Source organism: Nuphar pumila, chromosome 6 (genome assembly GCF_984573655.1).
Source record: "Nuphar pumila chromosome 6, dmNupPumi1.hap1.1, whole genome shotgun sequence".
Lineage (NCBI taxonomy): Eukaryota > Viridiplantae > Streptophyta > Magnoliopsida > Nymphaeales > Nymphaeaceae > Nuphar > Nuphar pumila.
The window spans coordinates 7,721,151-7,739,232 of record NC_143254.1 but is presented as its reverse complement, the minus strand read 5'-3'; the positions used below and the strand labels follow the sequence as shown (position 1 = coordinate 7,739,232).

Genomic DNA, 18,082 nt, shown 5'->3' with positions numbered 1-18,082 from the left:
TTGCACTTTCAGGAAATTATTGGGATGTCATGATTGTATGAGAACGACCACAACCAATTGACAATAGTCGCATCTTTCATGATAACTCTGTTGGTCAGTCACCTCAGGTGAGAACTTTTCCACTTGTTCGGTTGTGTTGTTTACCATATGCATCGTGTTGTCAACTACAGGTGCGAGTTGTATCTTGTCCCTACTTGTCTCACCGAGTTGCTGATGAGTACATACAAGGGGAGGTTCGACCTGCGCCTTAGGATCTATATGACCCTCTGTAGAGCTCATGTGGTTCTCTATTGTGTATAAGGACAAGGGCCTCCACCGCAGATGGCCTATGATGGAGTTGTATGTGCAGAAATTGTGGACCCGTACTATGTTGAGTACGCACCACTTATGCGTATATTATACCCAGTCGTTGCATCAATCGGTTCCTGTAAGGGTACTGTGCCGTAGGAAGGAGTGTAGAGATTTGCGATCACTCGCCTCCATTCAGATGTGTACATTCGAAAAAAGGAGATTTGCGATCACTCACCTCCATTTGGATGTATACCATTCGAACACATACAATTGCGATTCAAAACTCATCCAAGGGATTTCTTCTTATAATTTCTACTGCAAGCGTTTTAAGGATTGATAAATGTTACGTACGCACCATTAATCGACAATGTTGGCTCCTACTGCATCACAGTCTTCTACATATCACAAGAATCTTGTGACAAATACTTCCAATTCTAAACACATCTTTAAATTTGGCCCACAACGTGCCGTGTTTATTCAGTCCACAATTGCAGTTAGGTTCGTGCACAGTTTTAACATGTCAACCACTGTATTTGGGGTTGTGAAGTGCTTTGATGACACCCGACTTTGATACCACTTGTTTTGGCTGCTACCCGCACAACCCCATGATCTATGCCGCGATACATCTCAGTGGTTTGAGAGGTATAAAAAAACAAGACAAAACGACTGAATCGGGTAAGAGGGTTTGGACTCGATAAGTGTTTTAGGTATAGTTTCGATTCAGAACTGAAAGGCTCTGGTCCAAGGGTTCTAGGAACATCGAGAGATGTGTGTGAAGGTCTGGAATATGATCTAAACACAGAGAAATATTGGATGTAGGAAGAGTTGAGGAGGTAATTCAAATAAAGAAAACAATTGGGGATCACTCCTTTATGGAGTGTTTTTCGACTTTGATGATATGGAATAGTCCCATATTAAAGAATCTCAAAAAGGTTGTGGGCTTTATAACCTATATGGAGAATCTAACACTTGTTCCAAAGAACAAGGGGATGGGATGGCTACCACACACGCGCGCACGCGCGCTGTGCCGAGCTGGGCCAGGTCCGGGTTCGGGTTCAGGTAATTAGCCCTTTAGGGCCATATCCATTCTAAGTCCAATGTTCTTTTTGTCCTGCATTATTATTTTTATTTGGATTAAATAATGAGATAAGATAAATGGATAACAGATCGTTCCGTTATCAGGTCACGTTCCTTCATAATTGGTAACGGGTCTCTTCCACATTTTGTAACCGTTCAGGGGTTATAAAACGTGGTTAGAGGGTTGGGGTTACACAGACGAAGACGCAAGTGACCCTCACATTTTTGTTTTCTCTCTTTCTGCTCTTTCTATCTCGTTTTCATTTTTGTTTTCCCTGTGGGTGTTCCCCGAAAAGGAAAGATATGCATCGGTCGTTCGCTGAGGTTGTCTTTGAAGGATGATCTACCATCGAAGTGCACCGATTCAGATCGTCGAGGCTATTGTATCCTGAGGGAAGGACGCCAAACCTTTTTGCATCGTATGTGGGGGTGAATCTTCTCTAAGGGGAGTATTTTTATATGCCTTAGCCTTTTGCAGAATAATAACATGCTTTCTTTGTTGTTTTTATTTTGTTCAATGCATATGTTTGATCTGTTGATCTTGTCTGGATTTTGGTTTAAAACCATATATGACATGCTTGAACTCTATTACAATTTGAATCAAATTTTTATTTCTATATCATGTTATATGAAAATCTGATTTACAACATTATATTGTTTTTTATTCTAACAAGAAATGCTATATGACATGCTTGAACTCTATTACAATTTGAATCAAATTTTTATTTCTATATCATGTTATATGAAAATCTGATTTACAACATTATATTGTTTTTTATTCTAACAAGAAATGCTTCTGATGGATAAAAGTCATCAGTGTAAGAAATTTGAGAGTTTTGGGCACTCAACAGGATGCAATTTTGGGTTTCGAGTTCTAGGAAGATAACAAAATCCAATCTTAAGGCTAAAGAGGAGTTGTGGAGGTATTGGAGGTCTGTAGCAGGCTGAAATAAAGTTCCCTATGTTTTGAAACTCAAACACATGATCTGCAACACAAAGATGCCACCTAGCTCGTCAGGAAAGCAAAATGCACGATCCAGGCACTTGGAGAGCTCAGGTTCTAGTGAAGGGGTTTAACCTCCAACCCTTTTGTGACTGATATGCTGAAGGCTCTAGGGAGGTCATGAGAGAGAAGAGTTGAGAGAAATGAGAAAGAGAGAGAAAGAGACGTTAGAGAGAGAAAAAGAGAGATAGAAAGAGAAGAAAGATAACCTCAATAATCTTATTCCATAATGAAATAAGCTCTCCTAGACTTCTTTATATAGATAGAGCTGAGGTTGAGTCCTAATTATCAAGTACTACATTTAATTAAAAAAGTCAATAACCTATCTAAGCTAGGACTCCTACCTATCTAAGAACTTCTCACTAATTAATCAAACTAGTTAAGGACTCTTAATTAAAAAGCAATTAAGAAACTTCTAGAAGAGGGAGCATCCCCTAGGACTCTTCAGGATTCACGCTCCTCTGCTAATTGGCGTTCCTCCTGGTAATGCTATGTGTCCAACTCTTCTTCTTTCTGATTGATTCTGATCAATTAGCCTTTCCTTAATTAGAGAAGACACTTCATTAACTTGAGATTCAAATTGTGCTGGTGGACCCTCATACTTTGGAGGAAATGTCTGGATCCTTGACATTAGATCTGGATCATCTTCCAAATTTTGGGTCGGTCTATGTTTTTCTGCAATGGTTGAGATGAAACATGTCAAAGGCATGCTGATTAAAGTTGTTCCTGTCTTTCCTAGTTTCCTTTGAAGGGTTGGACATTTTTTATTTTTTATTGAACTGTACATTATTTTAACTGCAATCGTTACAAGTCAGCCAGCAAGACAGCCTCTTGTTAGAGGAAGACATTGAGGGAGCTAAATCTTTTTTATATTGGGATATGGAAGAAATGGTTGTTGCCTTGCATGGTAGTTAGACATAGATATGATGAGCATGGTCTCTGTATTCAAACCAATTAACTCAGCAGTGTGATCGGTTTATTCTCACTCATTCCGCCCAGTTCATCTGGTTTCTCAGCAAGGGGTGAAGATATGGTGAATGGACTGCTTCACGTCAGTGATGCTAACCTTTTTTCCGATAGGCCCTTCTTTAACCTGCATCCCCAAATTGGAACATAAAGATCTTCGTTAGTTCCAAGTGTGTGTGTGGTGTACGTGTGCACATGCACAAGTGTGTGTGTATTTCATTTCATTCTGAATTGCAATCATATTGGGTAACTTGTATGAATTTATTGCTGCTGAGTTTGCTTGAAGTCAGCAGGACTCCATTGAAAATACAGAAATCCAGAACTTAAAAGTGCATTCAGTATTTTGAGGATTACCGTTGTGTCAGACAGCACCTAATAGTTGTTTTAGATCATAACTGTTACAGTTTATGCTCATCTAAATGGTCTGAATTAAACTCATGGTCCTGGTTTTCCCAAAGTTCATTTTAATTACCTAGTTTTCAGTCTAGTTGCTGTTTTTTTAATGGTTAGGAGAGAGAGATGCATGTGAAGCAAATTATTTTTATGTACCTTAGCTCGAATTTCCGCAACAAAAATATCATTTGCTGATGAATATTGAACAGACTGAGCTTCCAAACGGAGCTCACTCAATGCTTGCATGGTCTCTAGCAATAGCCCATCTCTGTGTGGGCACTGCAACTCAAGCAGAGCATCACTCTCAATTATAGAAACCTGCACAATTGTGATGGGTCCCCCAGCTGCCCTAGTCTTTGCTGCTCCAGCTCCTTCCAATATTCTTAGCTTTCTCTTATCTAAGATTGGAGCTTTACCTTTCTCACTTTGACCATGAGTATTGCTGGTTGTGATATTGCTGTTTGCTTGAGCTATTCCGTCTTTGATGTTGTATGTTTTGTGTGTCTCTAGTCCTTTTGCTCTCAGATCCACTTCCATCTGTCTGTTACGTGATTCAAGGTCCTGTATACGCTTTCTGAGTTGCTTTACATACTCTATTGTGTCACCTAGGATTGAAGCCTTATCCATCTGCAAGATGATTTGAGGAAGAGTGACATAAGTTGGGTCTCTTCAAACATAATCAAGATAAAATTGTGCAGAGCTGCAATCTGGGATATTATGTGATCTATGCTTCTTTATTGCTAGTCAAGTTTTTTAACTACTATGCTAGATGCATTAAGTTGTTATATTGATGGACTGCAGCAATGACTCTACTGCGCCAGATGCACCGAGTGTTGTATTGATGAATGCAGTTGTTGATAAGGAAACAAATGCTTGAGCAATGACATGGTCATGCATACCTTAGTCACAAAAGGAACTAGTGAGCGCAAGATTATAAATCTTTCATTCAGTTTTTCCCTTCTCCTGCGCTCAGCCAACACATGGTTTGCGCCGAGCTCTTCTTGAGATGTACCCTTTCTAAATCTGCTTCTCCCACTATCTCCATCCCTTGCTTTAGGAGAATTCTCATCCCTATACGTGTTATGGAGATGAGGGACACTAAACAGGATATACTTCAACAGCCACTGTGAACCACCTTCCATTGACACCTGCAGGGCATCATCCGAGCTGCTACTCCATGCAGAAAATGCAGAATGCTGTGATGAGTGCAGATAAGCAATTAGAGGAGGGTCCATCCATCGACTCGGATTGTGCTGCAATATAGTTGACACGGTCTGGGAATAGTGAGCATCTTCTTGTCTCAAATCTTGCATCTGTGGTACTCCTGCAGTTTGATCAATGAAAATAAATATCATGAACCTGATCAGTTTGATCTTATGGGAGTGGATGTCATACATAGTTTCATACCAGACTGCAGGACTTTGTTAATCCCATAGGATGGTTCTTTTCCTTTTAGTTATAGCTAGATGTTACAAAAGGGCATAGAAGAACTTAATTGTATGGATGCTTGAATTGTATGGTTTAGCTGGTCTGTACCTGAATGTGGCATGCCATTACTAATCTCATCCTGTAAAAGCGGCCAAGTATGACCTGCGTCTGGCAGGAAACAACTACCCTTTTGCTGTGTGGTGAGATTGCTAACTGCAAGTAGCTGCATTTCTGAATCTAAATTGTTTGAGCAGTCTTCCGGCGATCCGATCCGTATGCCTGCAGACATCTCCAATTGCATTAGCTCGCTGGGTGGCTCTACCATTTCCACCGAGGGAGCTGCCGGCAATGCTGTCTGTACATCATTAGGGTCGCTGCGGCTGTCTGTATCTGCTTCCGAATCGGAATCGACATCATCATCAGCTTCTGCATCTGATTGCTGTAGATCATGGACATGGAATTGGGGGCTAAGTGCAGGTGGAGGCATGTGGTGGTGCCCTGGTGAGGGAAGTTTGTTCCTTTCGGTTGCTGTAACAGGGTTGGAGGTGGAATGCTCAGAGCATACTGGTTTGGGTTGGTTGCGATCGACAAAGAAGCTTTTAGCATGGTTAACGATGCTTAGATCCTCCTGAATCTGTTCCAAAAAAATAAACTGAGTGCTTGAAAGTTGAAAAGGTTTTTAGGTGCCATCTTCATCTTTCATCTTTGTAGCATCTCGAGGCTGACTGATCCTACCTGGTCATTACGGGAGCACACAAAATGGTCATTTAGGTATACCTTGTATACATAGGAACTAAGTTCAAGGTTGCTCACATACGTCATTAGCTTGTGCAACGTCATTGGTTAATGCAGTTTTGAGATGTTTAGCTTGGGCCGAGTACTTAGCAATGTAGCTCGGTACTGGAAGGGAAGGTTGAGCACCGGCCTTAGGGCACGTGGTAGCAACTTAGAAGGCGGTAGGATCACGCCTCGGTCATTTGCAAAGTTGGGGTCTTTGTCCAAGGCACGTGGCATCTATCCAATAAATCAAAGTTCTTTGCTTAAGTACTTGGCCCCGAACGAGTACTGGATCTGCTCTCCAACTTTATCATGGCTTGGCCAAGTTAGCTTTAGTACTGGTTTTCTTTCTTTTCCCGTTGAAAGCCGTATTTAGAGCATGTTTGTCTGTCAAAGAAAGGGTCTCCGTGCAAGATGATGTGCGGAGCCTCTCTTTCCATTTTCCATGGAAATTAAATCCAATCCCCTCCTGTTGGACTTTGTTTCCACTGAAAAAAAGAGGAGGGGGTGGGGGGTTGCTCCTGTTGAAAAAAAAGAGAGGATATTTTATCGTGGATGGAGATTCCCAGTGTTTCAGTGGGAGTTTGTGGGCCCCACAAAATAACATGGGGGCCGCATGCGTTTTGGCAGGAACCCTAACTTTTTTTTTTTTGGCAAACAAAAATACCCTTTAATCGGGGTCCTAACCTGGAAGTTTTACGCTGCTGGCACAATGACCCTAGGTATGGCAGGCCGAGCCAGCACTTCATAGCGGGTGCTGTTTCTTCGGGTTATAAATAAAAAAAAAATAAAATCCAGTGGCTTCTGACTCTAAACACCTTGGCTTGCTTTTGTTGGTAATTTTTCTAGTCTTGGTAGCTATCCTAATGCTTTAGCTGCTTCTAGAGGCCAAAAGTCTCGGTCCCATTGACCAAGCTGATCCGATCCAGCATATTACATGCCTTGAGGATTGGATCGAACCTCGGTTTGATGTTTGGTGGTCAAGGAATTTGTAAATCCCGAACGGAACCTGAGTATTGGACTGTTGTTCTATGATCTCGACTTTTTATGTAAAAAACGAGAGAGAGAGAGAGAGAGAGAGAGAGAGAGAGAGAGAGAGACCCTTTCTGTGGCACCTAGTTCGACAACGCCATCCATGGCAGGGATGCACAAAAGGGTCTGCATAAAAGTTCACGATCACAGATTATGATGATGCTACCATCTTTTTTAATCATCAAAAAGCAAAAAAAAAAAAAAAGGTGGTGGTGGTATGAGTGATTTACCTGAATGCGTGCGCTCTGGCAGGGGAAGAGAAATGGACGGGAAGAGGAGAGAGTAAAAGTATCAAGTAAGAATCACTGTGTTTAATTTTATAGAAGTGATGGTAAACAACCATGATATTGTTAGGTTATGCAGACCGAGTTGGGGTGGTTACCTTTGCTAGGATGGCTCGGGAGAATACCTTGCTGTCAACTTCGTTGGCGCCTGTGAGCCATACGTGCTGCCTCCTTGCCAGTGCCTTTCCTGGCAGCCTATACAGCAATATCATCAGAAACAGTTTTTGAACTGAATCGTATTTTCAAAACGATGCAGAGAATTCGCCGATACTGAATCGAATCCTTGTGAATCAGCCTTTTTTAATTTTTGAAATTTTAAAAGTTAAAAAATGATAACAAATAAAAAAAATTCAAAAGAATTCAATAACATTTTGTGAAAATACAGAAAGTTCAATCAAATTCTAAATATGCATTTAGTGCTTAAACAATCAAATGGCCAATAAGCAATATAATTATATAAATGTAAAAAGTAAACACAAAACTGTTTCGGGATTCAATTTAATTTTGACAACATTACTAAACAGACATTTTTATGCTAATCTTTTTCTTTTCCCCAAATAACCCCCGAAAAAGCATCTCATTCACTGACTTTATTGTCTTAAAACCCCAGTATATATATATATATATATATATATATATATATATATATCCCCTTTGCCCAACAAACTGTACATTTAGTTTCGGCTTGCAGTAAAAGATGCACAGCCGTGAGTTTTGAACTCGTGACATCCTATCAACTTGGTAACATTCACGAGTCACCCTTATGGATGAGAGAAGCCTGGTGGGCAACATTTTAATGTTATCTTTGTGTGACCGTAAATGTGATTCTGTATATTGATACAAAAGAACTAAATTCATTCAAATAACAAAGGTCCACTAAGCACCAATGCCATATCACACACCAGAGAGAGAGAGAGAGAGAGAGAGACAAAAATAAGCATCAACACATTGATGAGCCCAAGAACATAGAAGAACAGGCCCGAAAGCCAAAAAAACAAAACCAGAACATAGATGTGAAGCAAAAGCATTGGTTGATCAGCTCAGTTCAAGAGGAACCGAGGCGTCAGAAAACGCTGAAGGTCAGGGATCGAGAAACGTAAAATACAGTATACATCTGATAAGATGCAATGTGCTAGCTTTCCTAAAGTAACCTGGCATTCTCGAAATATTGTGTTGTTACCAGACATCCAAACTGCCCACCAAGAGGTAAGAAGCCATGTTCTCTAGATAAGACTCCATTTTTTACACTTTCGAACAGATTGCGGGCCCCACAACAGGTCCAGAGCGAAAGACTCTTGACGCACGATGACTTCAGGCTCATTCCAGGTATGCTTGAAAATGTCCCTAAAGGTGGGGCAGTCCCAGAAAAGATGATACACTGATTCTTCAGCAGACTTGCACAAAATACACCAACTTGGAAGATGAAAACCAAAGCGCTTTAGATGACAATCAGTCTGGACCCGGTCATGCACTATTAGCCAAACAAGGAACTTCGAACGGGGAGTAGCCCCCCTGCCCCAGATAAGGCTAGCAGGAAAGCAATCAGCACCCGACGACAACATAGACAAGTAACATGATTTAGTGTGAAAGGTGCCTCCTGGCGCGATAGCTCTTTGGATAAACTGTGAAATGGGTTGAGGGATACCCTCCTTAGAGATGATGTTCGACCAAACTTTGATCCAGGACCTATGTAGTAGGGAGGCAAGAAGTCTGTTTGAGCGAGAATCATATTGAAGCGACTCGAAGGAGCCGTACTTAGCAAGGAAGAAATTCGCGCAAGTAGATCCAGGTTGGTGTGCTTGACAATTTAGCTTAACGATGAGAATGATACTATGCATATGGGAGTCAATAATCTCCAAACCCCCCTGCCCCGAGCAAACAGTAGAAAGTTCTAACCCACCAGATGACGCTTATGCTGAGGGGAATGACCAGACCAAAGAAAATTTGCCATTAAGCGAGAGAGCTTTTTGTGCACACCGATAGGCAACACGAACATGGACATATTGAATTCTGGGATAGATGAAAGAACATGCTTGATTAGAGATAAATGTCCCGTAATAGAGAGATAAGAGGCCTGCCATGATGAAATTTTGGTTTGGACTTTCTGAAGAGTAGCGTTCCAAGAGGTAGCCGAGATATGCGAAAGATAGAGAGGAAGGCCCAGGTAGGACATAGGAAGCTCCATGACTGAGCAGCCAAAAATATTTTGGTCAATGTTAAGCAGAGAGGGAGACACATTTACCACGGACAAACATCATTTATTGTTATTCAGGGATAAACCAAACAAAGAAAGGAAGAAATGAAGGACAAGCTTGAAACACAACATTTGTTGAATGGTTGCGTGACCGAAAATGATCATGTCATTGGCATAAGTAAGAATATGAAAGGAGAATTCCTTAATTTCGATAGGATCAATTATCCGGTGCAGAACAACCCTTCTTAATAGGACCACAAGGCCTTCAACGATAGCATTAAAAAGAAGAGGAGATAGAGGGCACCCTTGCCGGATACCTTGCCCAAGCTTGAACTGTTGGCCTTGTACTCCATTAATCTTAATTTGAGAGTGTGCATTAAAGACAAGTTCGCGCACCCAGCTAGTAAAGTGACTACCAAAACCAAAGTTGTCTAGCATGTGGAAGAGAAAAGGCCAATGAACGGAGTCAAAAGCCTTATTGAAGTTGAGCTTCAGAGTGAAGAATGGCTGACCGCTACGCTTTAAAGAGTGCATAACTTCGAAGGCTAGAATGAAACAATGCGAAATCCACCTGCTAGGGTGAATGCGAACTGAGAATCGAAGAAAATTTGAGGGGCCACACTACGAAGCCGATTGGCCAACACCTTAGCAATAATACGATAGATCCCCCCAAACACGAAGATAGGATGAAATCTGGAGATGTCAAATATATCGTATCCTTTGGAATAAGAGAGACAATAGCCAGATGAGAATGAACCAACAATCGACAGTTGCGATGAAATTTAGATGGGACTTGAAGCAGGTCAGCTCTAACGCAATGCCAAAAGATGCAAAAAAAATCAATCGGGAAATCATCAAAACCAGGTGCTTTTCACCCAAAGAGATCCTGAATAGCAGAAAAAATCTTAATTTCAGCTAAAGAAGCCTGAAGGGATCTGGAAGTAGTGCAACTCATGGATCAAACCAGACGACTGTCGATAGAGCCACCTGCAGATGAGTTATGGGTGTAGATATCCTTGAAGTAGCTGATAATAGCAGGGAGGACATGCTCGGCCAAGTAGAAAACCCCTTCAATGGAGATGGAAGGGATGGCGTGCCTCCGATAATGATGCGAGGCGAAAGAGTGAAAGAAGCGGGTATTTCCGTCATCCACTTGAAGCCAAAGCACCTTGAACCTTTGCTTCCAATGGATCTCATCTTTAAGCCTCCAAGAATGCAGTAGAAGAGACAGCTCGATGAATCTTGCTTTCACGCCCTCAATACTGAAATATGATGGAGCTTCATTAAGGGATAGTGATTGGTGGATAGCCGACAACTCAGATTCTCATTCACCTAGATGCCTGAATTTGTTCATCCTATTTAAAGAAAGCCACTTACGGATGTTGCGTGATAGGCGAGCTAGCTTCACCATGCAACACGTTGTAGCCCTAGCCGCTAAGCACAGTTTTGACCAAGATTGAAGGATGATCGAAGAGAAATCCGATTCCTTAAGCCACCATTGCTCAAAACAGAAATTTTGAGAAACGAAGGAACCGTTTCCCCAGCAAGTAACTGCTTGAAAATTTTGAGAGAGAGAGAGAGATAACGTGCAATGCCCTCTTTTTTAGGTAGAAATGAGGAAAAACTGCTCTGTTCATGAGTTGGGATCCAAGGATTGCATAAGTTCTTGCTTATGCCACACAACCCGATCACATGACAGCATTTGAGGGTAGCAAATCAAGTGATCTGCCAAATCACTTTTATAGAAGTGATTTGGCATCCTCACTGTCCACAAGATGAAGCAATGGACGATGAAGATGTTAAATCACTTTCTTATAGTGATTTGACAAATCACCTGATCTGCTATCCATTTTCAGTGGGGCCTTCATTCTATTGCAGTGGGGTCATGAAATGTTGTAATGTGATTTGGCTGTCATATAAGCAGACACTTATGCGATCCCTGTATCCAAACTCTCACTTCACTGAGTTCATTGGGCCTAAAACCCCAGGTGTCCCTTCCACCGAGGGGACCATGTTGGGCTGAGTCAAACAACTCAAGGGACACAGACAATGAGACACATATGCCACTACGACCTATCAAGTCACTTTAGCATATATGCCTATTGTTGTCCTTCTTTTCTTATACAGATTGGGACTGCATGTTCGTCCTAAAGCCAGAGCAAATGAAGTGGCAAGTGGGATAAGGTTAATTGATCCTGGCACAATTATCTAGGTCATATAGTTTTGACTTGGAAACATCCATAGCCCCTACATGAGAGGAAATCTTTTGTGACAGGCATATTTGCAAACACCTTGTGATTCTTGAATTTTCTTAAGATCTTGTAATCGTAAATTACATCACAACACTTTCTCAAAGTTAGTGAAACATGAGAAAAGTATAAGTTGGGATCGTGATTGCCAACTATGGTTGTTTCTACCTTGAATCTTGTAAAAATTGGCCACAAGATTGACCTTGTGATCAACAAAGACGACTTTCTCAGTTGTGATTATTCATGCCCACCTATGACAACCCATGACAAAGCAAACATCGATGTTTTTTTTACCTCATACCCTTTGTTGCAAAGCAGGCTATATGTCCCCCCCCCCCCCAAAGATGGTCGTTAGCTACATCTCGTGTTTGGGGGTCCCAATGAGTGCCATGTATGTAAGCACGTGCGACTCGTATCCCCATGTTTGTCAGCATCAGTTAGCGTCAGAGTCTGGTGCGGTTGCAAAGACTTAAGTACCCTTTCCTCCATGGGTGGCATAAAAATGATGATTCTAGAAAAGGAGTGGTTGCAAAGACTTAAGTACCCCAAAGATGGTTATTTAAGACTCAGTCCCTGCACTGCAAGAAATCCGAGAAAGGAATCCCCCCTGAAAAAGGCCATGAACATCAACCCTCTCTCTCTCTCTCCCTTATTTTTTTGCCTCTGTGCACATCCAACAGACGATCCTACACTGCTCCATCAAGCACTGACTGACCTGCGCACTGACTGTAGCATGGTTCAACTTGATGAGTTGTGGAGCCTAATTCAGAGTTTTGTCCCTTACAGGAGAGGGGTACGGGAGCGTCCCTCAGAACAAAATTTTTTTTTGGGCCTTGTATAAATTCTTTCTTTTCTTTCTCTCTTGTAACTGTCAAAAAAGATCAATAAAGTGTTCTATTTGATCGTGGCACTCATATGTTTCCTTCGGTTGTTTCTTGTTCAAGGTTTTTGTAACACCCTTTCCAGTGATTTTTTGTTTTTTTTTGCTACGCGATTTTTGTAAATCGCTACTCAATTTAGCAATTTGCCATTTTTTTAGCGATTTGCCATTTTTTTTTCGTTACGCAATTTTCATAAATCGCTACTCGATTTTGTGATTTGCCATTTTTTTATGCTACGCAATTTTCGTAAATCTCAATGCCGAACACCGCCCCCTTGAGCACGATCTTCGTCGTGATCAGGTTGTAGTCGCCAGCCGTCCCGATGGCAGTCTTGAGGTCCGTGATGGGGAAGTCAAAGATGAACGTGTCATTCCTGATGCTCGTGTTGAGCAACATCAGGGTGGCCTGGAAGGCATAGCTCTGATCAGAAGTATTGCCGACGTAGGGGGTAAATGGATTGTACTTTGAAAGACTCTGGTGTAGGTGTACTGGAGGAAGATTTTGTTAGGTGTCCCTCAAAGGCGGAGGGGCTGCCGCAGTCGGGTGCCCACTGGACGAGGGCAGCATTCTGACAACTGCTAGCAGAAAGAGGATGACGATCACCATAGGATCGCCAGCTCTTTCCCTTCCTTAATTTCTTTTCTAGAGAGAGAGAGGATTTTACAATGTTTCACGGAGAAGAAAGAAGAAGAAGATGACGATGAAAAGTTCAAACAAAAAAGAAAGAGAGAGCGCTTCAGGTTCGCTTCGTTGTTTAGACTTTAAAGAGTCAACATCATCCTCAACTTTCTAGATGGAGAACATTTTTGTCCTTTTTTTGAACTGTTGTTTCCCTTTTTTTGAATGAAGGACATTTTTGTTATTTTCTCGAACCGTCGTTTCATGGCAAGAATAGCAAGAAAGGGTACTTAAGTCTTTCCAACCGCACCGGACTCCGATGCTAAGTGATGCCGACACACACGGGAATACGAGCCCCGTGTGCTTACATACATGGCACTCATTTGGATCCCCGAACACGCATTGTGGCATTCAGTGCGTCTTTAGGGGAGAACACACACCACCCTCTCCCTTTGTTGCGTGCATGTGTATTTGCACAGAGCACATGCCGCGTACACACGTCCGTCTTTACTAGTGACAATTTTAAAACAGAAAAATGATGGTGGATACCATTTCACAAACATTGAATTGTTTTTTTTTCTTATTTTTATCAGTACAATGTGGTAAAAAATTAATTTAAACAAAAAAAATGGAAGAAAACATAAAAAATTAATTTCGATGATATTTACTTTCTTAAAAGGAAGGCAAAATATCATTCCTTTGCAGTTAAAAAAAAAAGCAGTCTACTGGGGAACTTGTGAATGTCACCAAGTTGACAGGCCATCACAATGAAACTTATGGGAAGTGTCTCTTGCCACAAGGTCGAACTAGGGTGTACCACCCCCCGTCAAGGGTCTTACTTTCCAGAGGGTAGCCAATATGCAGCTGGTGATGGGGGGTTTTCCTGAAATTAGAAAACAAAAACCCGTAGATATTCCTCACTATGGTGTTTGTGCATATAATTATATAACCATGGCTTGAATTTTTGCCTAGTCGCTGCAGGTTCATCCATGAACGTATTTTCATCATCTAATCAAACTAAAAGATAAGTGCATTTTAAGCATAGTGCATCAAAGGCAGTTGCTTCATTTAAAGCGGCATAAATGGGCTAGAGATTCACTACACATTGTTGTATGTAAGAGAATGATGCTTCAACCTATCGAAAGATCGAAGAAACAAGCGTGAAAAAGCAAAAGGAGAAAAAATAATCACATGAAAACAAAAATTTTACATGATTGTGCGAGAACTACCTATGTCAATGACTCTCTATTCGATTGAGATACACAATATAGAGGAGGATGCCTCCTTAAATAGAAGTATACAAATTTTACATAGAATCTACTAGTGTTGGATACAACAAGGAAACTACAAGAGTTAGTTTGATCCTACAAGGAGTCTAGAATAAAATTATAAAAATATCTTCCAAGCTTATAAAAAAAATTCTCCTCGAATACTAACGCCTCAAACCTCCACCTTACCGAAGGGGAGCGACCTCAAAACAAATAAACTCAAAGTTGAACCCGCAAAAATTAAAAATTTATATCCAGGTAGGAAACATGCTCCACACTCCAGTCTCCAACACTGCCAAGTTAGAGATTCTAAGAAATTCATGCCTAGAATAATATTTGTACTAACTGTTGAGAAAATACCCTTGTCTCCACCAAATCAGTTGGATGGCAGATCAGGTGCAATCACATTGCATACTTTAGTGTATCCCTGAACTTGATTTGGCCTCCATCTTCTATTGAGCCCTGTTGTACCCTAAAAATAGAGGGCAGTCAAGTGCAACGACACTTCAAAGTGTGCAAAATGATTGCACTTGATTCGCCCTCCAAGCAAATGCAAGTCAAGTCCAATCACATTTTACACTTTAGTGTGCAGCTGCACTTGATTTGTCTTTCATCTTCTTTGGGCCCCACTGCTATATCCAAAGATGAAGGGTAGTCAGGTGCAGCAGCACACTCAAAGCCTCCAATGTGATTGCACCTGATCTGCCCTCTCGCCAAGGCCAAGTGGGCAACCCTTTTGGGGTCTCATCACGAGGACATTGATTTCCTGTTTTCCCTAGATTTTTTATTTGGAACTCACCATTTTCTCCCTACTCGACAATCACAAAATAGTGACATCAATTCTGTGTCAAAGGTAGATGAATCAATCGAGTTTTTAGCACAACAATTTTGCGTGACATTGGAGGGCAACAAGCAGTCTCAATTGCCACCTCCGCATGGAGATGAGCAAGGACTTCCTCAAGTCCTTGGTATAATTTCGTCATCTAACCTATTAAAAGGAATTAAATTATGGGACCATTGTTGTCAGGCAGCTTTTACTTTGTTGATGTTATCATTTATTGTTACCATTTCCTCAAATACGTAAGATATGATATGGTGACTGGTCGGTGGGGTAAACCGCATTTTTCACATGTAAAGATTTGGCTACTTGGCGTACAGAAAAACTTGAGGAGAATTTGTTGAGTAGCATGAAAAAGGTATCAAGTTTCAATTTTATGTACTCAAAGCAATGCAGTGACACTTTATAGAGTAGGAGAAGGTGGAAGAAGAAGATGGGGATGGTGTTACTTACCCCACACCAGGAGGAAAGGAGAAAGAGATGCACATTAGGTAGAACCACTCAGATTCGGTGAGATCCTCGGGCGACAAGGCGGCACAGGGCCTCCTTGATGGTTGGTTCGATTCACCGACCGAGAGCGACTCGTAAAGCTCTCTAAGTTGCTGGCTCCTTTGCAAGCACACCTCCTCAGTGCTCACCTCCATGGGCTGAAGTTGAACCGTCTTCCTTGTCTTGATTGCACCATTGTAGTATCCATCACACCAGACGAGCACCCTGATCACCAACACCAACACCACCAAGTTATGGATAAAAATGGCTAAATTCTCAATGGGAGGAGATTTGATAATAATGACGATGATCATGACAAGTTCGTTCTGTATCTAAAGGAGTATATAAAGCTTAGTTAGCTGACATGAATGCACTCGATTCGCGTTAAGCTGTTAAGGCAAATAATACCATGGCAGGGGCGACTTGTGAACATCACCAAGTTAATAAGACATCATAAGTTCGAAACCTATGGGTGACATTCCTTACAGCAAATTGGAAGCTGAGTGTACTCTCTGGTGGGCAGGAGGACCTCAACCGGAGGCCAGCCAATGTGAGATCGCTGATGGGGGAGATTTTCGTAAGGACTATCCCAAAGAAAAAAAACAAAAACAAATCAAAGTTGGGTATCTTTTAAGCACAAAGCTATGAGACCGAGGGCAACCTAAAAGGCACGGTGGGATCCACAAGGAAAAATGGGCTTTAAGCTCCACATAGAGAAGAAAAGTACAATTACAACCATAGAGTTTATACATGAATGTAATTAGAAAAAGTGCATTGCATTGGCAAGTCGTCATATTACTCATCACAACTAACCCTTTTCAAAGAAAAGAGGGAGCAAAATACAAAAGTGGAACAGCCTCTATCCTGAAAACCGAGCTGGGATATATCTAAATTTGACTTAGCTTCCAGATTTATCCATCCCTAAAAGGTCGCTACATGCCTACTTATATGAGTTTAAGAGAACACATGTATAGTAGCTAAGCTATCAATAAGCATCCCTACTTCTAAGTTTAAGAGAACACGTGTATAGTAGCTAAGCTATATCAAGAATAGATAATTTCTCACTCAACGGCAGGAAACCAGACAAGTTGCCAAATTGCTTATTTTTCATCAACAACCTTGTAAAACCAAAACCCTTTGAACTAAGGAAAACAATAAGAAACCTTTCTAAAATCAGTACTAACCGAGCTAATCCATAGTTGACATTTTATTTGAGAGAGAGAGAGAGAGCACCAAAATGAGATAAAATAAGCAATCGAGTTCTAAGATTTACGACATAGATCTAACGCTAGCAGCAATGCTATAGATTGGAACCACATTGAAAATAGAAAATCGTCTGCCATCTGCCGAATCACAGTAATCATAATGTAAAGGCTCCATCAACAGATAAATTGCTGCAAGCATCCTAACCACCAAAGCATAGAAGCCATAGAAAAGCAAGCCATCCAGAGCTAAAATCACCACAACCACCATCAGGATTCGTCATAGCTTAGACATATATGAATGAACAAGAAAACAAACCATGGATTTTTTTTTCCATGTGGAACGGAAAAACCACCCCCAGAATAAGAGACCGGGTCGCGCCGGTCAGTGCCTGCCAACCTACGGTCTCTTCTCCGGCGGCCTAAAACCCTGGTGCACCCCTTCGCTTGTCAGGTGACATAAAACGGTACTCACCCTTGCTGTGGGCACACTTGCCAAAAGACACTGTAAGTCCACTGGAGGCTTTGAACTGCCGCCTGCAGTTGCCGCTGTAACCTCGTCCCCGGCGAGGCTGGTTCGTTGACGGCCATGTGATCGAACCAAGCCCGAGTTCGACTGATGGTTGGCCGCTTTAATTTATGCACCTCCGGTGGGATGCAAGGATGGATGACAACAAACTGCCCTTAATGTCACTCTAAACTACAAAAGTACCATCCGTACCACAACTCACCAACGAGCCAAAATTTGAAGCGCCGGTTGGGATCTGTGCATCCACGGAGAACGGATACTTTGTTGGTAAATGAAATTTGCACATCTCTTGGTCGATTTTTGTTTTTTTAAAGGCAATCTGGGTTAGGTGGACTTCTACCAGTTATACAACGATACAATTGGGATTTGAACTTGCAACTTCCCAACACAAGGACACGTACAGTAGCTGCTCCTACCAGATAAGCTGAGCCCCCCCCCCCCCTTGGTTGATTTATAGGTGCTAAGAAATAGAAAAAAACAAAAAACAAAAAAGAAAGGTGCGTTCAAAAGAGTGCTGCTGTTGCAAACTTTTTGCTTGGACAGGGGGCAATTTTGTACACTGA

General features: G+C 41.6%; 1 protein-coding gene across 1 annotated transcript; it reads right to left on the bottom strand.

Annotated features, from left to right (window-relative positions):
• Positions 1 to 2,566: 2,566 nt before the first annotated feature.
• On the bottom strand, positions 2,567 to 17,661 carry LOC149833810 (transcription factor BHLH42-like). Its single transcript, XM_090011041.1, has 9 exons — positions 17,466 to 17,661; positions 15,753 to 16,013; positions 7,350 to 7,446; positions 7,198 to 7,212; positions 7,037 to 7,093; positions 5,267 to 5,792; positions 4,630 to 5,054; positions 3,887 to 4,357; positions 2,567 to 3,464 (listed from the first exon to the last, which is right to left on the bottom strand). Exons 1-9 carry the CDS (start codon positions 17,579 to 17,581, stop codon positions 3,384 to 3,386), a joined length of 2,049 nt encoding a protein of 682 aa, XP_089867167.1. The 5' UTR covers positions 17,582 to 17,661; the 3' UTR covers positions 2,567 to 3,383.
• Positions 17,662 to 18,082: the final 421 nt, after the last annotated feature.